This window comes from Schistocerca piceifrons, chromosome 2, assembly GCF_021461385.2.
Source record: "Schistocerca piceifrons isolate TAMUIC-IGC-003096 chromosome 2, iqSchPice1.1, whole genome shotgun sequence".
In the NCBI taxonomy this organism is placed as follows: Eukaryota; Metazoa; Arthropoda; class Insecta; order Orthoptera; family Acrididae; genus Schistocerca; species Schistocerca piceifrons.
In genome coordinates, this window is record NC_060139.1 from 241430334 (window position 1) to 241455488 (window position 25155).

Sequence of the window (25155 nt, forward strand, 5' to 3'; positions counted from 1 at the left end):
AGCATAGTTAATTAATTATGTGTCAGTTAATTAATCATTTGTCATTTCAATAGTAATAATCATTAGCCTTTTCCTAATTACAGTTAATTAATCATTTGTCATTTTAATAGTAATAATCATTAGCTTTTTCCTAATTACAGTTAATTAATCATTTGTCATTCCAATCTAGTAAGAATCATTAGCCTTCTTCTAATTACAAAGCATTATTAAACAGTCACATTCATTTCCAATTACAAAGTATGAACATTGAAAACAAGAGCTAATTAATGGCATAATTAATAACAATTCATTGAGTGACATTAATTATTGGCACTCAGTGGCCAGCAAGTATTGAATAGAATAAAACATTGTTCATCATTCAGTATTATTCAGATCATTACGAAATCATTATTAAAAATCAGTTAATTACAGTCATAGCATTAATAATCATGGGCATTATAAGTAGTCTCATTACAATAAACAGTGTTCCTCATTCAGTAGTATTCAGATCATTACAAAGTCATTATTAAAATCAGTTAATTACAGTCATAGCATTAATAATCATGGGCATTATAAGTAGTCTCATTACAATAAACAGTGTTCCTCATTCAGTAGTATTCAGATCATTACAAAGTCATTATTAAAATCAGTTAATTACAGTCATAGCATTAATAATCATGGGCATTATAAGTAGTCTCATTACAATAAACAGTGGCAGTTATTAGCCAGTTACAAAGCATTATTATATATATATATATATATATATATATATATATATATATATATATTTGTATATATATATATATATATATATATATATATATATTTGTATCATTAAGAAGTCATTACTGAAGTGACATACTATTCAGAGCTGTTCAGTATTATTCAGAATTATCATAAACTAGTGACATTATGTGGGACTGGTAATACATTTTTTTTTTTGTTAGCAATGTATTGCGTTGGAATCGATAATTAACTGCTGAGGCATAATACTATTTGCTTTTGACCTATTGCTGCAAATGAGGATAGTTAACGTCATTCGTCATGAGTCAGCTGTAGCAAGGTTATGTAACAAGGCAGTATATGTGATCACATTTATAAACGATACACAAATGGGTAAAAAATAAAAATGCAAGTACTAGAACAGATATAATAAGTAACAGGTTTAGTAAGTATCATGAAAAACTTCTCCTGGAAAAAATACACAAAATGGATTATTGACCTGAAAGAAGAAACGCAGACTATGCTGAAAAGTAGTGAACTTCAGATTAACAAGTAGTGAAATGTGTATAAAATGTGTTCCATAGCTGTCCTTTCCAAAACTTTCCGTCATCCTACTATGTAATATAACACCTGCTGTCAAAACAAACTGCAACAAATACTTAAATAACTACATAGCATAAATACATAACTTCAACATTATCCTCATCTGTAAAGAAAAAAACTTCATTATCCATATTATCATAACTTCATTATTATCATCACCTGTAAAGAAAAACTTCATTATTCATAACAGCATATTCTTCATCATTATTCATCAGCATTCATTATCATCTGCAAAAAAAAAATCACTTCATTACTCATTACATAACTATTCCTTAACTCTAACATATTTCATCACTAAAACTAAGATGTGTAGTTCTGTCTGACAGCCTGCATCAATCACCTTGTATTCTGAAAGAAAAAATTAGTTAAGACTGCTATTCTACGATGAGTATAGTATATTCTTGTTAATGCTTGTTAATCCTGATCCATTTACTCTTCCTCATAAAGTTGTTGCATCTCCTTTCGTTTATTCCATAGGTGAAATTCCCGTTTCTGTTGAATTTATTTCTTACACGCATCATTTCTTTCTGAAATTGATGACAGAGATTAATGTCTTGCATTTAAGTCCTATACCCACTAAATAATGACTGGTTTATGGTGACATAATTAACCATACAGCATAACATGACAGAAAACGTAATATGTCAAAGACATTGACAGTGTTCAAAGCCAAAATGTACAGAGAATATCACAATGCAGCAGCAAAAAATGTAAAACAGTCACGATGTTGAGATGTCATAACGCAAAAATATGTCAAAGTCACTGGTGTGTTATATCTTAACTATTTTACAGTGCATACAAACAAAACTGGAATACAATCGTATACACAAAAAATATGGAAAATGTGCACGGTCTGATGTGTAACGACAAGAAAAGCTACCTGCTAACCTTACCTTGCCGGGCACTTGCCAAGAAAAAATACGATAATCATCAGTAATTAGTCAGATGAAATAATTGCATTAGTAAATGACATCATAGTGTGTTGAATCATAAAGTGTCTTCATTCAATAAACGGTTTAATGTTTGAGATATGGTGATTGCCTTTCGATTTTCTGGTTCTCAAAGTTTCGACGTGTACAACATTGGGGTGAGGGATGCTGCGAATCCGATATGGACCTGCGTATAGAAGTTCAAATTTACTGTACTTACCTTTTATTTTGCTGGATAAATAGTGTGTACGTACTAATATTTTCTGTCCAACCTGAAAGTCTCGGCGTCTACAAACCTGTTTTTGCTGTCTTCTCCGGCGCTCTGCGGCACGTTTGATGTTGTTCAGCGCAGTGTCAATTATTTCGTGGTGTCTTAGTCGACGACATTTAGGGAAGTTTACTAATTCTTTAATTTTGTTTGGTGGTTCAACGTTTTTCAATATAACAGACGGAGATAGCATAGTGGATTCATTTGGAATGGAATTAATTACATCTTGGAATGAGAGTATGTGTGTATCCCAATCAATATGTCTTTTGTGGCAGCATATTCTACACAGTTTACCAATTTCTTTCATTAATCTTTCACAGGGGTTCGAAGAAGCGTGGTACTTGGATATATAAATCGGAGAAATGTTTCTGGCTCGTAACATGCGTGTCCATACGCTACTACGAAATTGAGATCCATTGTCAGAAATTACTTTCATCACACGCCCTACATGAAATAGAAAATGTTTTACAAATGCTTTCGAAACAGTTTTAGCAGTAGCTTTGCGTAATGGAGTGAAAGAAACAAATTTTGAAGTGAGCTCAACAGCGACAAAGATGTAGCAAAAACCTCTGTTAGTTCTTGGAATCGGACCAAAAATATCTACTGCGGCCATATGTCTTAATTTAACAAGTATAATGGGATATAATGGAGGAATATGTGAAGTGGTGACTGATTTAGCTTTCTGGCAAATTTTACAAGACGCTAAAACTCGTCGTATACGTTTCTCCATGTTGGTAAAATAACAGTTCTGTCTCAGTATAAGAAAACATTTTCGTGCTCCGTAATGTGCGTAACTTAAATGAGTGTACCAAATTAATTTGTTAACCAGTTCGTCAGGAATGCATAATAACCAATTGTTGCTGTCAGGATGAGAGCGGCGAAACAGACTGTCATTGCGTACAGTGTAATGGTTCCTAATCGTAACATTTTTTTTATCTTGCCAAAGGTGTTTAATTTCTTTCCACACATTGTCTTTATTTTGCTCTTGTGCTATGTCCTGTAATGACGATGAAATAAAGTTTTCAAATGCAACTTGCTGAATGTACATGACACCGAAATTTGCTTTGCAGAAGTTGGTTGCTACGTCTTGCTGATTGTTGCTCAGAGAACGCGATAGTGCGTCTGCTATAACATTTTGTGTGCCGGTAATGTGAACTATTGTAAAATTAAATTCCTGTAAATAAAGTTTCCATCTACTTAATCTGTCGTGAGTAAACTTAGCCGAAAGTAAAAATTGTATCGCTCTGTGGTCTGTGTAAACGGTGGTATGTCTGCCATAAAGAAAATGCCGAAATCTCGTAAAAGCCCATACAACACATAATGTTTCCAGTTCTGTAACAGAATAATTTCGCTCAGCAGGTGACAGAATGCGACTTGCAAATGCGATGTTTTTAATTACTGTAGAACCATTTTCTTCAATTTCCTGGAAAATGTGTACGCCTAAAGCGGTGTATGAACTGTCGGTGGCAATGGAAAAATTTCTAGTAAGATCTGGGTGCGATAAGAGTGGAGCATTCAACAAAGCATGTTTCAGGTTCATGAATTCAGAGTGTGCTTGCTTATCCCATGACCAAATAGTGTTTTTACCTGTTAATTGGCATAGTCTAGGCGTGTCTAAAGCAGAATGATGAATAAATTTACGAAAAAAGTTAATTAAGTCCAAAAAACTGCGTAGTTGTTTCTTCGTCGTAGGAACACTAATGTCACGTAGAGCTTGAAGTTTTTCCGGATCAGGCGCAATGCCTTCTGCTGAAATTACGTGTCCAAGAAATTTTATGGAAGTTTTGCCAAAAATGCGATTTACTGAGGTTAACTGTAAGTCCTTGTGCATGAAATGTTTGTAACAGACGTTCTAAAATCACATTGTGTTCAGACCAGTTAGCTTCTGCAATAAGAATATCGTCTACATACGTCGTAATTCTGTCCTTAATGCAAACGTGTGTCGGATGGCGTCAAAATTAATAACATTTTCGTGAAGAGGATTCTGCGTGTCAAAATTATTGCTTACGTTACTGGAATATGCAACCTGCACTGTGTCTGGTCAAATTCTGTCGTACGTGCTATTATTTAAGGGAGGATGCTGTGGCATTTCGACTATTTGAACTGCTCTGTTATTTCTTACTGACGTGTTACGCTATAGATGACACCTATTGTCTGTTTCATTCGTGATAATATGTTGTTGCTGATGTTCTTGCTGCTGAAAAGATCGACTGTTATTAAATGTACGCTGAAAATTGTGCTCGTTATTTTTACGTCTGTCATGATAGTAATTTCTATACGGCGCATTACGATACGAATTGAAATGGTGTGTTGTCTGTACGTAGTTATTTCTTTGCTGCCATGCGTTACTATTTGTTGGATCTGGGACTATACGTGCACGCGGCGGAACATTAAAGCCTGGTTGACCTTGTGCATTCCATTGTTGGTTAGGTATGCTAACCGGCTGGTTTTGATGTTGTTGTTGTGAAATACCTCTATTGTTACTAAAATGTGGTTGCGACTGCCGAAAATTTTGTACATACTGATGATTACGATTTTATCTGTTATTAAAATTCTTGTGATTCTGGAGTGCCTAATGAAAATTGTCACATTCGGTAAAAATTTGTCTTATCGGGTTTTCATTACATATTCTTAATCCTAGATAGAGCAATAGTTAAAGAGCAGTTTTGATAGATATAAAGGATAGTAGAAGAGAAGGCAGCAGTGCAGAAAACTAAAGATGAAACAGCACTACTACAGCTCGGGGCCCTATGCTCGCTACGGCACATATTCATTAAAGCGTAATGAATCCCCTGAGGTCATTTACGCACTGCAAATAAATTTCAGCTTTTGTGTTATAGGCAATGGCGGTACAAATTCAGAAATAAATTGCTGTCTGCATGCTAATTCTAGTTTCTTCATTATAGGCAATGCTGTTGTAAATACAAAAATAAATTGTCGCATCTGGTTCAAAGCTAGTTTCTGCATTACAGGTAGTAGCGGTGAATGTACAAAGATAAATTGTCGTATACAGTGCAAAGCGTGTACCTGTACGCTGTCATTATTAAGTTCTTTACAGTTTCTTACAAATGCAAATTGCTTATAATCAACGTTCTCGTCATTGAATTTGAAAACACGTTCGGGTTTGTGTGTGAATCTGTTTGTCTGTGTCGTTTCGTACTTCAAGTTGCGTAGCTTTTCAGATTTTAAGTCGCGTGGCTTTTCGGATTTTACGTCTCGTAGTCTCTGTAAATTGCTCACATGATACGCGCTGCGTGAGTCTGACAAATGCTCGTAACGTGGCGTCTGCTGTGATGCGTTATTAACTGAAATACTTTTCATCTCTGTTACTTCTTGTTGTAAACTCGACAATTTTCTATGCAAAGTGTTATTAGACGAATCGATCTCATTAATTGTCTGCTGTAAATTTTGAAATTCAGGTGTTTGGTTAAATGAAATCGGTGCAGTATCGTCTGATTTATTGTCATTAGCACTTTCGATAGCATCAATACGACTGGCCAATTCATCATATTTTTCAGTCAGTATTTTTGCCTGATCATCGGTTTTAGTGTCAGTGGCATTAATCTGTTTTTGCAATTTACTCGTAGTTTCATTCAGTTTTTTAACGTCAGTTTTGACGACATCGCAATCCTGTGTTAGTTCTAATTGTTCGACTCATTCGGTCACTGTTTGGATATTTACTATGTGTGTATCTGTTTTTGATTTAAGATCAGAAATTTCATCCCGTAATTCCGCGTTCAACTGTTCTATGGTATTAATTTTGTCGGACACTGTGGCAATATTGTTGTCCACGTATGTCTTCGCTTTCGCGAACATTTTACGTTTGTCTTCTTGTCTCTGAGCCGTGATTGTTTCCATGACTTGACGTTTTACTTTGTTTTGATCCTGAATAAATTTACGGAAACGCGTATCACTGTTTTGTATGTGAACACTAAGACGTTCGTTAATTTGAGAGTTTTGTTGCTCGAATTTTGCGTCTATCTTTTCATCCATTGTGCGCGAAAGTTCCGCTGTCATTGTTTTAAACTCGTCGCGTAATTGTGTAGCCTTTTCAGAGCATTGTTTAGCGACTGTACTAATTTCCGCTCTAAGTGTTTCTGTTGCGGCTGTTTGCATTTCCCTTAATTCTTGCGCAACAGATTTAATTTCTTCGCTATTTTTTTGTGAACAAGCCTCAATTTCCGTGCGCAACTGTTCCTTAGTGTCTTGACACTGCGCGGCAACGGCTCTTATTTGTTCACTAAGCTGTCTGGAATTGTCGTCTAATTTTTCATTTAAGTGTTGTTTGAGTTTTTCATTATCTTGTTTGACCTGTTCACTAAGTTGTTTGAGATTTTCGTCATTATTGTCAAGTTTTTCGTTCTGTTGTTTGACCTGTTCACTAAGTTTGTCTTGTTTTTCGTTCTGTTGTTTGAAATTTTCATCAATTTTATTAAATTTTTCATTAAACTGTTTGAAATTTTGCCGCAAAAATGCCATAATTGGATCCGATTCAAAATTAGCATTTCTATTCTCTGTGCTAGTCAATGGTCGATCTGGAATTGTCTCGTTTTGCGTGACCATTTGGTCATTCTGTAATTTACAAAAAGGTTTGCCAGTTAAACATACACTGTCAGTCCCTATTTCGGAATTAAATAAATCCGTCGTACTTTCACTACACTGACCATTTTCATTCGAAAAATTTGTTTGTACGTTACTTAAATTTTCCAAACCGGTTGTGTTAAGCTGGGTAGCGCTCATTACAATGGAGCGTCCCGCGTCATCAATTGTCGTCAAATTAACAGAAGAGACAATTGAGTTCGTTTGTTCATCATTAAAATAAAAGTCATTATTAATGGTTGTAATGCACTGATTGTTAGTGAACGCAGGATTGTCATCATCACACTGCGTGTCACAATTACTATCGGTCACGCTGTTTAAGTCGGTAATTTCATTCAAAATACCTCGCGATACACTATTCACAGTCTTTCGCGGCATTTTCACAATCGTCACAATTATTCACAAAAGAAATAAGCACAAATACAGAAAGGCAACAAACAAATACAACAGAGCAACGAATTGCCGTTGACCTGTAGAAAGAAAGTCACAAGATTAGTAAAAGCGTAGCGCCAAATCCTAATTATACTAAGGAAATAAGAGCAGATATCTGACTGTTTTTCAAAAGACTCTCAACGAAATACGATCCTGGACTGGGTGTCGCCAAGTGTAACCTCCCCACCGAAATTTTAAAGTAATGACAATATTTAGGAATGCTAATGGACATTGCGCTAAGTGTAACTTTCCCACAATGGAATCTACTGACAATGACAATTAAACAAAAATTAGCAATCTGACTCAAATATAAATTCCTCACGAAAAATTAAAGTCCATTCAGTGATAAGAAAATTCAATTAAACCGAAATATCGGTCTTTGGCCCTGTGCAAAAAATCAAAATTAGATTCTTACCTCAGTATAACTGGATGTCAAATTTCTGCTCTTATTCTTCGCCACGGCTTGGAGGAAATGCATTGCAAATAATATATTTTTTCTTTTTTTTTTTTAAATTTGACTGAAACTTTTGTTTAAGGGAAGTGGAAAGAAATCGTTTGTAAAAACTGCTTTGAAATCAAAATTATTATTGGGGCACTTGTTGGAGATTAATTACAATAAATAAACTTTATATTATCTGTTGATTACCTTACTTAACAATATACCTCATTTAGCCTCTTGACCAGAATGCCATGTCGACGCTCGCCGACTCCTCACACACACAACTCCACTCGACTGCTATTACGGACATACTGCACGCAACTGAACAGAGCTACTGCTCGCAACGACTACTGACAGAGTACTGCTCTGCATAGCGACAACTAGCGAACTGCTCTACATGACGACTACTACTGCACTGCACTGCACGACTACTACTCGCGAACTGCTCGCAACACTCGCGCGGTCAAGCGCAGACTAACTACGATAAAAGGCTCTCTGGTCAGAGACGCTGCAATGCCTCGCCATCGCTGCTGCGTTACATACGTGTTTCAATCTCTGTTTTACTTTTATCTTGATCCTTGAATTCAGTTATGAAAATTGTTTCTGCTTACCGAAATTGATCATCTGTGACCATTTGTTTGCCTGCATGGACTGAAATAAAGAAAAGGTTTTCCACATTTCCTAGATCGCTGTATCATTCATCATGACAGGGTAACATCTGTAACTGAGTGAACATCAAAATATCCCTTACAGTTGCAGTGGACTGGATGTCTGTCTCAGCTAATCACATAACGCGATTTTGTAAATGTCTGTGTGGAATCGCGTCAGTGTTGTCGCACTATATAGACCACTATGTTTTTCGCCTGCTGCTATAAGTGCTACACAGCTGGAAGTTGGTAACAGCACTGCCAACTGTCAGGAATCTTCTTACGCAGTCTTTACTGGGAAAAATGGTTCAAATGGCTTTGAGCACTATAGGACTTAACTTCTGAGGTCATCAGGCCCATAGAACTTAGAACTACTTAAACCTAACTAACCTAAGGACATCACACACATCCATGCCCGAGATAGGATTCGTGCCTGCGATCATAGCGGTCGCACGGCTCCAGACTGTAGTGCCTAGAACCGCTCGGCCACCCCGGTCGGCTTTACTGGGAAAGAAGGGGTTTCTACCTGAGATGTTGCACCATAGAGTGCTTTGTCCTGTGCAGCTGGGCGAGTGAGTAAGGCAGCTTGTGGCCAGATAATGTGCTAGTGGATCTCCACTTGAATTTCGTATAACCCAACTGGCTTGTGGGATGGAGTCCTGCAACGTCTTCGAAAAGCATGAACACGCGATGCTATATAACACAGGTAAAGAAGTGAAAAACATCTCCTCAGGGAAAGGTTTAGATCGAGGGGCCAATGACAACAATCATATCTTTCGATAACCATTTACTTTGAAGCTCCAACAACAATACAGAGAGGAAAGAATTCCCGCAAATACAGCTGTGCCTGGCACCAACGCAGAGAGCCAAATCTTAGCCGTGCGACGCGGAGCTTACGCTTTATTTCATGACTCGCAAAATTTCCCCACTCTCGGAGTTCTTAAGAACAGAACTTCTTTATCGTGACCAGCGGCCTCAGCGGCTTGATTGCTACAGTCAGAAAAGCGCAAACACGAGGCGCTAGTGCGTCGGTGAATTACAAGGGACACGTGAGACAAGCTTTGGAGCTGCTGGGGTGAATAGCCGAGGCTGTGGCTGCTTTCGGCGTAATACAGCATGAAGGAGAATCTGGTAACTTCTCTGTAGTTCTTGACTCTATTAACTCCGCAAAACCTACACTGCCGGAAAAAAATGCAACACCCTCAAACAATCTGTTCAGGGGCACCAGGTTGTAATATGTACTTACTGAGACGTTGTAGTATTAATGATTCATTTGTCATGGTCATCGCTTATCAATAACGCTCGGTAGTCTCGTCTGGGCACCCTCTGTGGGCAGTAACCGTGCTGAGTTTAGAGGTAAAATATTTACAACATTCATTCTAGGGGACAACGATGTCCCACTGAAGAGTACGTACTCTGGTAGAACAGCTTCGGCCATTTGAATGAGGTCGCATTGTGGGAATCTGGATGGACGTATCAATGAACTGTTGCACATGCTGGACGTAATGCATCAGTGGTGTTTCGCTGCTTTCAACAATGGTTTGGACCATTTCCACACATGTAGACTAGGTTCTGGACGTCTGCGTAGCACAGTCGACGTCAAGGTCAAAACATTGTGCGAGCAACTGTGGCCGAGCAAAAAACTTCCAAGGAAAAAGTCCAGGCATACGTTCCACCTATTGCACAGGAACGAACCACTGCGAACATTTTCCTTTCAGCTCTCCAGTAGTACATAATCCGAGTCCACATTAACTCACGAATTACAAGCGAGGAAAACAAATGAAGGTTTCTTATCGTACCCTCCTTTTTAATAATCCGAGAGCACATTAGCTCATGAAATCACTATTCAGTAAGTACTACCAAGGCAGAAAGAGGTGTGAACCCCATGTCGGGATCAGGCTACATGGCTACCTCACTAGTAACAGGTGAGATACTCAGCTGCCGCTGTGGAGCCCGACACTGGTGCCCATGGAGGATAGTTTAGGCATCAGTAAATTTTTTGTTTCTGACCTCATGTTATGTCTCGAAAAATCTTGTAAAACATATAATCTTTCTCCTGATTTACCAATACTGACACTGAGAATGTTCAGGTTAGTTGAACTTACTTTGTACTTATAAGTCAGTAATCAACAGCACCATGGCAGTTCTTCATATACAGAGAAGTTACCTAATGGAGATTACAACAGTCATAGCGAATGGTTGTTTCCTTATTTTCACAGGCGTGTTGTGCAGAATATGCACAAACTCCTGGCGCCAAGCGGAGAAGCTGTGTTTACAATAATAGCTAACATGCCGTTATTCGCTGCATACGAAGAAATGGTGAAAGATCCACGCTGGACCCAGTACATGGAGGTAACGTACCGGTGCTAACAGCGCCCTCTTTTTTATTTCTTTACATCTTGAAAACGATAATTTTGCCAGAACATTTACAGATGTCTTGCGCAGTCTAAACTACATCTGTCGACTACAGGGAATTTATGGACCATCTAATTGTGAATGAACGATAAATGTGTATTGTGGGACGTAGGTGGAGTGTGTGTGGCGCCATTGCCAGACATAACGAATTTTCACCCTTACTATATGACAGCTTCTGGTACGCTTAAGTGAAGCAACATTTAATTTTATTGATAAAAACATCAATGTAATGTAGCGATGAATGAACCTTGTAACTAGTACTGGGATAAAAATTACGCAATGGAACACTGTTAGAATATTATAAAACGACGTACAGGTGTGAGAAAAACCCTCTTGTTCTTTAGCTCTCTTATTATCTAGCTCTGATACACTATTGTTCTCTTGCGATTAGGTCCTTATTGATCGCTGTCGCTGGGCTGTAATACGAAGCGTGCGTAGTATTTACGTGTGTAGACTGAATTTTCATTGAAGCATAAAAAATAAACTCCATATTGTGACCTTCGTATTTGAATACCGTCCTTCGTTTTGGATAAAAAAAAAAAAGAGAAAATAGATTTTATCCGTAAGAGGGACGAAATTAAATACGTAAGCTTTTCGTTTGGTTCTCGATCGTTTCAAAAGCCATTTGTTGGTAATTACTGTTGGCATATGACATTCAAAAATGGTTCAAATGGCTCTGAGCACTATGGGACTTAACATCTGAGGTCATCAGTCCCCTAGAACTTAGAACTACTTAAACCTAACTAACCTAAGTACATCACACACAGCCATGCCCGAGGCAGGATTCGAACCTGCGACCGTAGTGGTCGCGCGGTTCCAGACTGTAGCGCCTAGAACCGCTCGGCCACCCCGGCCGGCCATATGACATTCATTAGAACCTGCAGCCACTTATTTTTCTCGAAGTCCGATAATTTTTCTAATTTTTACGAAAGCCACCTTCACTTCTTTACATGGTCAATAAAATACCAAAACGTTGTAACTCTTCAGAGTTTCCCAGCGATCTGATGACATCTTGGGTCGTCAGGTGTTCTGCCGGATATCAGCGTCGTACCTGCACAATATTTCGGTAAAGTAGCTCGTAACCTTCATCATGTGTGACCTGAGATTGCTCCTAGAGTGGACCTGATCCAGTATTTATGTCTGTGGCCTTCCCCCTCCACCGGCGATTGCAGGCGATCCCTCTGTGGTCAGCACCCGTTCGCTGCAATCTTATGGAACATTGCCGTTCCGTTTTCCGTCCGATATGGTTCTGGGTGTTCCCTCTGTGATCCACGACCATCAGACTGGCTTCTGCACATGTTAGCCCTGTATTTAGCCATATTTGTAATTTTTCCTTTGGGAATAGTCAGTTTCCTGAAAGATTAAAGTACTCAGTAGTAAAGCCGCTTTATAAAAAGGAGGAAAGGGATAATGTAGACAGTTGTAGGCCTATTTCCATGCCATCAGTGTTTGATAAAATTATTGAAAAGGCTGTGCATGTAATGATGTAATGATATTTGATCATTATCACATGATTTGCTATCAAATGTACAGTTTGGCTTTAGAAGTCGTTTAACAACTGAAAATGCTATATTCTCTTTTCTCTGTGATGTACTGGATGGGTTATACAAAAGGTTTCGAACGCTAGGCATAGTTTTTGATTTAACTAATGCGTTTGATTGTGTTGATCACAAAATAGTGCTCCAGACGTTGGACCATTGCGGAATACGGGGAATTGCTCACGATTGGTTCACCCATTACTTTAGCAACAGACAGCAAAAGGCCATTATTCACAGTGTTGAGAATGGCTGTGATGTGGGGTCTGAGTGAGGTACAGTCAAGTAAGGGGTGCCCAAGGGATCAGTATTGGGGTCACCCCTGTTCCTTATTTATATAAATGCTATGCCCTCTAGTACTACAGGTAACTTTGAAATATTTCTGTTTGATGATGCACTAGTTTGGTAGTAAAGGATGTTATCTGCAACATTGACTCGGTTTCAAATAGAGCAGTTCATGCCATAAGTTCATGGCTTGTAGAAAATAAACTAACGCAAAATCATAGTAAGACTCAATTTTTACAGTTTCTAACACGTAATTCAACAAAATCTGACATTTTAATTTCACAGGACGGGCATATGGTTAGTGAAACAGTTCAAATTTCTAGGTGTTCAGATAGATAGTCGTTCGAAAAGAAAATTACTCTACTTTGCTTATTTTCATTCGCTTATGTCATATGGTATTATATTTTATTGGGGTAACTCTTCCCAATCTAAAAGGATATTTTTGGCTCAGAAACAGGCGGTTTGGGCAAAAAGTGTTGTAATTTCACGAACCTCTTGTCGATCCCTGTTCACAAGTCTGGGTATTTTGACATTGGCCTCTCAATATACACACATCAAAAAAACTTTTGCATCGCCTCGGTTCCGAGAGTTCCGGAACCAGTACAGAAAATTTGAATAGAGATCAATAATAAACATCATTTCCGCCCTTTTTATTGCTCATGAAAACCACACATTGCGTGTTGTACCACCATACAGCGAGACCTTCAGAGGTGGAAGTTCAGAGTGCCGTACACACCGGTACCTCTAGTAGCGCGTCCTCTTGCATTGATACATGCCTGTATTCGTCGTGGCACAAGGCACTGTTGGTCCAGATTGTCCCACTCCTCACCGACGATTCGGCATCGATCCCTCAGAGTGGTTGATGGATCACGCCGTTCATAAACAGCCCTTTTCAAACTATCCGAGGCATGCTTTTTGGATAGAGTTCATGTCTGGAGAACATGCTGGGCACTCTAGTCGAGCGATGTCGTTATCCTGAAGGAAGTCATCCACAAGATGTGCCCAGGGGGAGCGCGAAGTGTCGTTCATGAAGACGAATGCCTCGCCAAAATGCTGCCGATATTGCTGCACTATCGGTCGGATGATGGCATTCACATATCGTACAGCCGTTATGGCGCCTTCCATGACTACTAGCGGCGTACGTCGGCCCCACATAATGCCGCCCCAAAACAGCAGGAAACCTCCACCTTGCTGCAATCGCTGGGCAGTGTGTCTAAGGCGTTCAGCCTGACCGGGTTGCCTCCAAACGTGTCTCTGAGGATTGTCTGGTTGAAGGCATATGCGACACTCATTGTTGAAGAGAACGTGATGCCAATCCCGAGGGGTCCATTCGGCATGTTGTTGGGCCCATGTGTACCACGCTGCATGGTGTCGAGGTTGCAAAGATGGACCTCGCCATGGACGTCGGGAGTGAAGTTGCGCATCATGCAGCCTATTAGACATAGTTTGAGTCGTAACACGACGTCCTGTGGCTGCACGAAAAGCATTATTCAACATAGTGGCATTGCTGTTGAAACGTCCCCTTTGAACAATTATACCTGACTGTGGTTAAACTGACACACAATATTTTGTTAGCGCAACGCAATCTGACTTTCAATAATCCCTACAAAAGAATGGCCCTGACTAACATTAACCTATACATTTCACAAATCACTTACCTCACAAAAATCTTGGTTACTCGAACTACTGCAATACAGTGAGCACCACATTTACCAGCTAAATAAAAGATTCAAACTACGGAAGGCACTAACTACTGATAGGGATAGTTAGCAAATGAAAGATATTAATAGAGAACAAACAATGTATTTACCTTAATAGTCATAATATATATAGCGGTTCATGACAAATTACAAAACTCCGCCATCTCTCTCCCCACATCCACCACTGCTGGCGGCTCACCTCCAACTGCACAACGCTACGCGCTGTTAACAGCCCAGCTGCCCAACACTATAATGGCGAGTATTACAACAATGCAAAGCAGCCACAGACTGCACACAGCACAGCCAGTGATTTTCATACAGCGTTGGCGTTACCAATAAAAAAACCTAAACAGCCTACTTACATAGCCCCCATGCTCCCCACAAAAAATTTTACAAATTGTTTTGGGCAGTGGCCAATAATGATTTGATAAAATTTTTCATAATTACAATAACAAAGATATCAAATGCACACACTTATTGATACAATGTTGGTCAAAAGCTAAAATTTTCTCACAGTCTATAAAGACAGTCCTGATTCATCACAGTAAAATTACAGTGTTTTTCTTTTTTTGCAAAGTCTGAACAGTAAAAGAGAATGCACACAGAAGTAGTGGATTTCCATGCAGTCTTGAAGAAGTAGTGTCCTTCCATCGGAATGACAGTGCTGACTCTTGACATGTTGACAGGTAATGGGCCACAACATAGCAAACCCACAGCAGAGTCATTCGACGTTTTGAAGAATATTGGTAGGTAGGTCATCACAGAGCAGACCCACTGTAGTCCTGGTAGAGATTACGGTATTGGTGGGCCACCAGAGGTGCAGACCCACTGCAGTCCTTGTAGAAATGGCCAGCAGCCATCTGTTGCGACTGTGCAGGTGCACAATCACCATCGAAGAGTCTTGCAGAGAATATAGCAAGTCCATAAACCACCACTTGTGCACTCACAAAGTGTTTGGAATTGTCCTTAGAACCAGCAATGCTGTTATCCAGTCCCTTGCTGAATTATTAACACATGTGCAAACACTAACAGTCCCTACTTCTCACATATTGTCCATATACTATGACCAACAGAAACGTGTGCAGTGAAATGTAACTTAATTTGAAGAACTGGTGTCTATACAACTATAAATTTACAACATGAAAATACAATTACAAAGGTACAAAATACATCATTAAGAACGTAATAGTACAGATAACATTTGTATCGAAATAACATATACATCAGTGTTACAGGAATTATGACATAAGTACATACATAAAAGATAGAATAACTTTCGAAACATCAACTTTACACATGAGCATTAAAACAGAACAGAATAAATAATGTCTAAACATCTTTACAAAGTAAATAACATATTATAAACGCAAATTATATTTGAGGATAACAGTATTCCTCATCACAGTGAATGTAGCTTAGTACTAGAAAAATTCTACAACATAAGTCTTATCAGATAAACACATAAAGACAGGAAGTACACAAATACACAAGGGTACACAAACACATAGCATAATAATACAAAAGGAAAGGACAAGGTTTGTTTTCAGTGTAACATTTGGTACTGCAGTCCAACCCAAAACTTCATTCCACAGATCTTTCGTCTTATTTCGATATTTGCTCCAGCCAAAGAAATCCTATCCAAGCATGCTTTCTGTATTTTTCTCGTATAACCTCTCAGTGCATTTCTTCAAATTCATCGCAACTCATTCTCTTATAGGCTACCCCCTCTTAAGCTAACTTAAATCTACTGAGCTCAGATGCTAAACGAAGGGACGAGGCAATGCAACAGCATAAAACAATTAACACAAACAGCAATGAAAAAAATGTAATTTGCAAAGCAAGCTACAGTAAATCTAAATTACCAAGCAATTCAACATTACAACCAATATGAGGCAATGCGCAGCAAACAAGAAAAATAAATCTGGCTTAGCAGAGTAACACAAGTTAAAATTCAGTAGCACGATGCCTGGCAAACAGCAGCAGAAAATGAAATGCCTAAATATGACATAGCTCAAGCAGAAAAAATAGTACACTAAAGACAACAATGCAGACAAGGGAAATGTATATTCACATCTTAATGTCTATGTAATTAAAGTGGTGCACCACAAGAAGTTATTCTACCAAAAAGTTACCAAGTAATTGAAAAGAAAATTATGAATGCAGTTCCTGTGAAGGTAAATGTCATTTTGTGCTCCCTCATTTTTTTGAAAAAAATATTATTTACTCGATCTGTAGACAGAAAATATTTATATTAGTACATTTATAAAATTTTATTTTAACCAATGCTGCAGTGCAGCTAGAAACTAGATATCAAATGAAATAAGCAACTATGTACAAAGTAAAGCATAAGAACATCATTCAGTAGTCATTAGGCATTTCATAAGTTAGTAGAAAAATCTCTCAACTAGAGAGACAGTAGTCATAATCAGGTGTATAGGCATAAAAATATTTCTCGTCATTTCATTAGGCATTTCAGTAAATCATAAATTAAAAGCTCCACAGTGTAATCATATGTTATCAAGTTCGACCGTGTCGTTTTTCCGATGCTTTCTACAAAGGAACGTCAATAGTGAGGATATTGGCCTCCCTTTTTTTTCCACCTGTGCCTCTGGAAGGCACACGCTAATGGCTTTTTTCAAGGCGACTGTCGCCCAGCTGGGTGCCCACGACGCATTAGGTGCAGGTGGTCACTTAACTTTCTTACCGAAATATTTACGACACCAGTTTGGATTAAGGTGACAGTCTCATATAAAAAAATTTCACCGGTCGAGAATTTGTGTTGCAAATGTCTAGAAACAAAATCCTATGAATATAACAGTGTGCAAAAAATTTTCGCCTGCATTGTGATACATTCACGCATTTACACACATTTCATAACTCTTAAAGTACGATTCTTGGTTTCCAACAACCTTTTTCACAAACCAGAGTCCCTAACCACTACTCATTATTCCTTACCTTATTCTTCGACACTTCTTCAATATTTCATCATTACAGATATGTAGCATAATCAAATAACTCATATAGCACTCAGCTTACTGATCATAAACATACCGCAACAGCATAATACACATAGTCATCGTGATAATAACATCATAACACCTCAGTCAACTCTCAAAATCGTCGTAGCTTCCTCCAATAATTTCAAAACCTAAAAAAATTCTCTGCTCATGTCAAAAGTGTCATCTGCCTCAAACACACTTCAAAAATCATGATCCCATACCAAATATATCATTCAACGCTCTCATAGTATCACAATGGTTCCGAAAAAATATGAACAGTTCACAAAGTACAGACAAAATACAATTTCGTAAGTGTGAAGTTATACAACGATGTAATTACGTAAACATCTGTCACTGATGTAGAAAAAAAATGTTTGTTTCTCTGTCAAATAATCAGATAGCTGTGTAATTCTGTGTTGGAGAAATATGGTACCGATGTGTAAAGTTGTATAAGCAAATACCATATTAGCTAGGGCTCCTTGTGCTTGCCAAACACATAGTACACAAAGTAGGCGTGTACCCCCCTGAGGATTAATGTAATTATACCCTCAGGTGTTACGGATTATTGCAATGGAATAAAATGTATCACGGAAAACTTTCTTTGTAATTCAAAAACCTTTAAAAATAAATGTTTTAAGTATAAAATTAATCACTCAAATATGTGTACTGTAGCGCTAAACTGTGCGTCTTGTTGTAATATAATCTCTGTGGAAGTGTCATAGTTGTCGTCCTCCGAAAGCTAAGTTCTGCAGAAGTCAATGTACTTACCTCATGATAAACAAAAGTGAAATGCTTTGCGAATAGATATCGTAGTTATTATGTTTATTGGCGTGATGAAGAAAGTACTGTACAGTAACGTATTGTTGTGCCACGAAAAAGGCTGTCTCATTGTCGCTATACCACAAAAGTTACTACTAAAACATGTTTTACTTTCCAGAAGAATTCAGAAAAACTGTGCAGATATAAAACAGATACACCGCAAAAGCAACAAGGTAAATTGTGTCACACATTAGTAGCGCCGTGATATAGTCGTGTAGCTGTCAAATAAACTAACCACTGTGTCACCTGGTATCTCTCAGAAAGCACCTTGAATCCATAATGTATTTGCAAGTAAACCAAAATGTTGCATTAAAATCTCATTAGCAGTACTGGTAAATGTTCTAAGTATGTGAGCCTTATAGTCGTTACATAAACGTGCAACTAAGAAGCAAGGATGTACACACACAATAACACTGTGTCGTCTGTTCACAATAACAATGCATTCGTAATTTCTGTTTAAATAAGTTCTCTTGGTTCTTGACTGGATATTTAACTTCAAACATTGTTGCATATTAACTGATTCTAAGTCTGACAAAGCATACTAGTAACGTAAAGTGAAAAGTTATATGACAAAGACAAAGTTAAAAAGCAGATTATCTTTCAATAAACGGTTTTACATGTGAAATGTGGCGTAAACCTTTACTCTTCCTAGTACACAGACTTTCAACTGATTTTATACGTCGGTAAGGAATGCTAAATCTTTTCTCAAGGTTAGCGTCTGTGTTATTTTTCTCTGAGCCATCCGGCACAGGTGGCTGCCTGCGGTGCGAGTCATTGTCTGTTCCTTTGTTGGCGCGCGTCGTTATTGGGATTAGGAGACCTAGCTTCTACAAATTCACGTTGTCGAAAGTGCCCTGCTCTGTTTGAATCCCGCCAGTTCTGATAAAATTCAGGTCTGTCGTTATGTCGGTAGTTTACATAGTTTCTTGTTTGTCGGTCATGTGGTGGAGAATTTCTCCCGGAATCGTAACTGTGCGCTGGACCGTTGCGTCTAAAGTTATTCTGTCTCCCTTGATAGTAATTGTTTTGGTTCCCATATTGTCCGTACCTAAGGTAATCTCTGTCATATTCATTACTACGGAAACGCGATCTTTCTCTGTAACTATTATTACTCTGCCAGTGGTCGTCATATGGGTGGTGTCTGTTTTGGTCACAATTTGCGTTGTAAGAATAGACTTGTCGTGTCCAGTTATTGTTTCTGTCATCACGGAAATGTGACGCATGTGACCTGTAATTGTTGTGCTCCTGTTTGCACGTTCCGCGATTGTCAGTGTCAATTTCCAGTTCTTGTAACAGTCCCTGAAAAGCTTCAATGTCGCCTTTGCAACGTCCTGCTAAAATAATATGCCGTAAATGTTCAGGTAATTTGATTAAGCATATGCGGATGAGTTCTGAGGGGCTGTATGGGTTTGAAAGATACTGATTCTTATGCAACATGTCTTCAAAATATTTCATCAGACTGGAAAATTCAGATCGTTCGAAACGTTTCATCATTATGATGCTATGTTTAACTCGGTCTTGTGTAGCTTGAGACCAATACGCTGAGAGGAAGGCATGGTAAAATTCTCCTTCACTGTGACAATCGTGAATGACCGATCGCATTCTTACAGCTGGTTCATTCTCTAAATAGCCACACATAAATTCTAATCTGTGTTCTAACGACCAGTTGGGAGGAAAACAATGAGAGAATTGATGGAGCCATGCTTGTGGATGAATGTCATTGCCAGAATTCTTAAATGTTTTGAATTTACGTGTAGTAATGAACAGCTTATAGTCAAAGTGATCATGTCGGCGAGTTGCATATCGGTCATTGTTACGTCGTTGCGGCGGTTCCATTTCAAAATTCAGTGCACCTTGCCAATTTCTTTCATAATTTCCGAAATGCGCTGTGTTATTATTTTGTGGCTGTTCCGTATTTCTATGTCCCTCTTCCCGTATTGGGGCGCGAGTGTCCTCTGAAATACGTAATTCTTGTATTACCTGCGTCAGCTGATCTTGTACTTCCCGGATTTCTCTTTTGTACTGTGTATTGATTTGATTTTGATTCTGTTTGAATTTTCTAATTTGTTCATACTCTTCTGTGTCAGTGAAGGCTACAGGTCTTGTGTCATTCAGATCATCATCTACCTTTGTAGATAAGTTAGTGACCTGATCCGAAAGTTCGGCTACTTTCTCCGATAGTGAACACATTTCCTCAGTGTGTTTTTCTGAACCAAGTTTCAGAGTGTCCATTTGTGTTGAAATCGAATTTACTGTGTCCTTTAAGGTTTCTTGAGTTTTTGCAAGTTGCGTAACCGAATCGGTAGATGCAACTGAGTCAAATTTAGCTTGCAAAGTGTCGTGATTTTCATGAACAATAGTTTGCAGTTCTTTTATGGCTGCTTCGTGATTCTGTAATGCATTTTCATGACGCGAAAAAATAGGTTGGAAATGCTCACAAATTTGTGTTTTTACGTCATTACAGACTTTTTGACATTTCGATTCGATGTTATGTAACTCAGTAGTTAAATCTTCACGTGTGTGTTCAAGAGTGGTGTCTAACTTTTGATGCTTTTGTTCCATTGTGTCTAACTTTTTAAGATTTTGTTCCACTGAGTCTAACTTTTTAAGATTTTGTCCCATTTGTCTCTGATTTTGTTCCATTTGTTGCATTAATTGCAATAATAATGTATTAGTGTCTGGAATCTGTTTCTCTACGCTTTTCGGCAGTGCATTTGCACCGGCAACATTTACATTTTGACAAGCAGAAAATGTGTCTTGACTTATTTGAGAAAACGGTGATGACCCAAATCCTGAATCTACAGTATTTGCGAAATTGTGTCCTGTCATTTCGGATTCCTGAGGCAAGCTGTTGCCGACCGATCGATCGATAATGCTTCCCTGTGCACTACCTGTTTCACTGTCTACACCATTGTTTGCAGCCCGCTCCATTTCCCTATGCACAATTACCAAATTACTACTTTGAACATCAGTTAATTCATTACTCGGTGGCGCTAACACACTGCTTTCGTCTTCACTGTCATTTCTCAGTTTACTTTGGAGCCTAGTATTACGTTTTTCACACGCCGTAATTGTCACAATATTTCACACGATAACACAGAAAAGCACAATTTGAAGAGCAAAATAAAAAAACATAGCAATGGATATAATGTCTACCTAATTGCAAGCGCAGCTGCGAAATACTTTGTGCAAATCTACATGCATGCCACACCTGTTTTACTGTACAACAATGAAAGACTGCAACTACAAAGGAGATTCTCTCTACAATTACGCGCCAGCAATAAACAAAATCTACACTAATTACACAAACTACAAGAAAAAATCAGAAGATTCCCGTGAGGTATCCTCGGCTAAGGGTCGACATATGAAACGTCCCCTTTGAACAATTTATACAGGACTGTGCTTAAACTGACACACAATATTTTGTTAGCGCAACGCAATCTGACTTTCAATAATCCCTACAAAAGAATGGCCCTGACTAACATTAACCTATACGTTTCACAAATCACTTACCTCACAAAAATCTTGGTTACTCGAACTACTGCAATACAGCGAGCACCACATTTACCAGCTAAATAAAAGATTCAAACTACGGAAGGCACTAACTACTGATAGGGATAGTTAGCAAATGAAAGATATTAATAGAGAACAAACAATGTATTTACCTTAATAGTCATAATACACTCCTGGAAATGGAAAAAAGAACACACTGACACCGGTGTGTCAGACCCACCATAGTTGCTCCGGACACTGCGAGAGGGCTGTACAAGCAATGATCACACGCACAGCACAGCGGACACACCAGGAACCGCGGTGTTGGCCGTCGAATGGCGCTAGCTGCGCAGCATTTGTGCACCGCCGCCGTCAGTGTCAGCCAGTTTGCCGTGGCATACGGAGCTCCATCGCAGTCTTTAACACTGGTAGCATGCCGCGACAGCGTGGACGTGAACCGTATGTGCAGTTGACGGACTTTGAGCGAGGGCGTATAGTGGGCATGCGGGAGGCCGGGTGGACGTACCGCCGAATTGCTCAACACGTGGGGCGTGAGGTCTCCACAGTACATCGATGTTGTCGCCAGTGGTCGGCGGAAGGTGCACGTGCCCGTCGACCTGGGACCGGACCGCAGCGACGCACGGATGCATGCCAAGACCGTAGGATCCTACGCAGTGCCGTAGGGGACCGCACCGCCACTTCCCAGCAAATTAGGGACACTGTTGCTCCTGGGGTATCGGCGAGGACCATTCGCAACCGTCTCCATGAAGCTGGGCTACGGTCCCGCACACCGTTAGGCCGTCTTCCGCTCACGCCCCAACATCGTGCAGCCCGCCTCCAGTGGTGTCGCGACAGGCGTGAATGGAGGGACGAATGGAGACGTGTCGTCTTCAGCGATGAGAGTCGCTTCTGCCTTGGTGCCAATGATGGTCGTATGCGTGTTTGGCGCCGTGCAGGTGAGCGCCACAATCAGGACTGCATACGACCGAGGCACACAGGACCAACACCCGGCATCATGGTGTGGGGAGCGATCTCCTACACTGGCCGTACACCACTGGTGATCGTCGAGGGGACACTGAATAGCGCACGGTACATCCAAACCGTCATCGAACCCATCGTTCTACCATTTCTAGACCGGCAAGGGAACTTGCTGTTCCAACAGGACAATGCACGTCCGCATGTATCCCGTGCCACCCAACGTGCTCTAGAAGGTGTAAGTCAACTACCCTGGCCAGCAAGATCTCCGGATCTGTCCCGCATTGAGCATGTTTGGGACTGGATGAAGCGTCGTCTCACGCGGTCTGCACGTCCAGCACGAACGCTGGTCCAACTGAGGCGCCAGGTGGAAATGGCATGGCAAGCCGTTCCACAGGACTACATCCAGCATCTCTACGATCGTCTTAATGGGAGAATAGCAGCCTGCATTACTGCGAAAGGTGGATATACACTGTACTAGTGCCGACATTGTGCATGCTCTGTTGCCTGTGTCTATGTGCCTGTGGTTCTGTCAGTGTGATCATGTGATGTATCTGACCCCAGGAATGTGTCAATAAAGTTTCCCCTTCCTGGGACAATGAATTCACGGTGTTCTTATTTCAATTTCCAGGAGTGTATATATAGCGGTTCATGACAAATTACAAAACTCCGCCATCTCTCTCCCCACATCCACCACTGCTGGCGGCTCACCTCCAACTGCGCAACGCTACGCGCTGTTAACAGCCCAGCTGCCCAACACTACAATGGCGAGTATTACAACAATGCAAAGCAGCCACAGACTGCACACAGCACAGCCAGTGATTTTCATACAGAGGTGGCGTTATCCATAAAAAAACCTAAACAGCCTACTTACACTGTCAGGGTTCCTCCGAGCCATAATCCGTAGACAGCGGTCATCCACTGCAGTAGTAGCCCTTGGGCTGGCTGAACGAGGCATGTCATCGACAATTTCTGTCTCTCTGTATCTCCTCCATGTCCGAGCAACATCGCTTTCTTCACTCCGAGACGCCTGGACCCTTCCCTTGTTGAAAACCCTCCGTGGCACAAAGTAACAATGCGGAAGCCATCGAACAGCAGTATTGACCGTCTAGGCATGGTTGAGCTACAGACAACATGAGCCGTGTACTTCTTTCCTGGTGGAATGACTGGAACTGATCGGCTGTCGGATCCTCCCTGTCTAATAGGCGCTGCTCATGCATGGTTGTTTACTTCCTTGAGCTGGTTTAGTGACATCTCTGAACAGTCAAAGGGACTCTGTCTGTGATACAATATCCACAGCAACGTCTATCGTCAGGAGTTCTGGGAACCGGGGTGATACAAAACTTTTTTTGATGTGTGTATATACTCCTTACTGTCATTTCTTGTTAACGTTATTAGCTTATTCCCGAGAATAAGCAGCTTTCACTCAGTTAATACTCGGCAGAAATCAAACATGCATTTGGGTCGGACTTCCTTAACTCTTGTGCAGAAAGGTGTGCAGTATACTGCTGCATCCATTTTCATGAAGCTACCACAAGCATTCAGAAATCTTAGCAGTTTCAAATCTAAACCGAAGAATATGCTCAAGGGTCACTCCTTCTATTCTGTCGAGGAGTTCCTTGCAAATTTAAGATGATTCTTGTTGTATTTTTGACTGCATTTACTTAATGATACGCCCGCTAAACCCGCTGGGCAGAACAGGTGATTAGGATTGTGGAAAGGGCCAAATAAGGTGTTCGTCAGTTTCACTCAAATTTTAATTTATTGCAAGTTAATAACACCTTCAAACGAAAACGGCACATAGCCGAACCTTTATAGCTACGAGTTTCAAAATGAAATTCTTTCACGACTGAAGGCCTCCAAACAAGAAATCTTAAAAATCAACAAGATAGAATTGCAGTTAAAATAGCAAATAAAATAATTCATATATCAGCTAGGTGGAAAGCCTCAAGGCAAAATTAGATAGAACAAACATATTCAAGAATCAATACAAACGGCTGAAGGCCACAATTAAGTTTCAGAATATATTACCATGATATTTTAAGGCAGAAGGTCGCAATGTTTTCACTTAAGGGGAAATTTTGAGAATAAGGCTTTAAGCGGCTGAAGGCCCACAGTTGATTTTCCACTAATTCAAAAATACCTTAACCTTTAAATTTTCAATGGCCAAATGCACACTAAATGAAAAATCAACGCAACGACAGTAAATAAATTTAAGAATAAGGTTTTAATCGGCTGAAGGCGCACAACTGATTTACATAAATTGATTTACATAAAACACAATAATTTTTTTTATTTTACAACATTTGCTGTCAT

General features: G+C 39.6%; 1 protein-coding gene across 1 annotated transcript in view; it reads left to right on the forward strand.

The window, feature by feature from the left end:
* Nucleotides 1-25155, forward strand: part of LOC124777637 (juvenile hormone acid O-methyltransferase-like) — a 124418-nt gene that overhangs the window by 69705 nt on the left and 29558 nt on the right. Inside the window, exon 4 of the mRNA XM_047253112.1 lies at nt 10839-10971. Coding sequence (XP_047109068.1) covers nt 10839-10971 — 133 coding nt within the window. The remainder of the gene's footprint in view (nt 1-10838; nt 10972-25155) is intronic.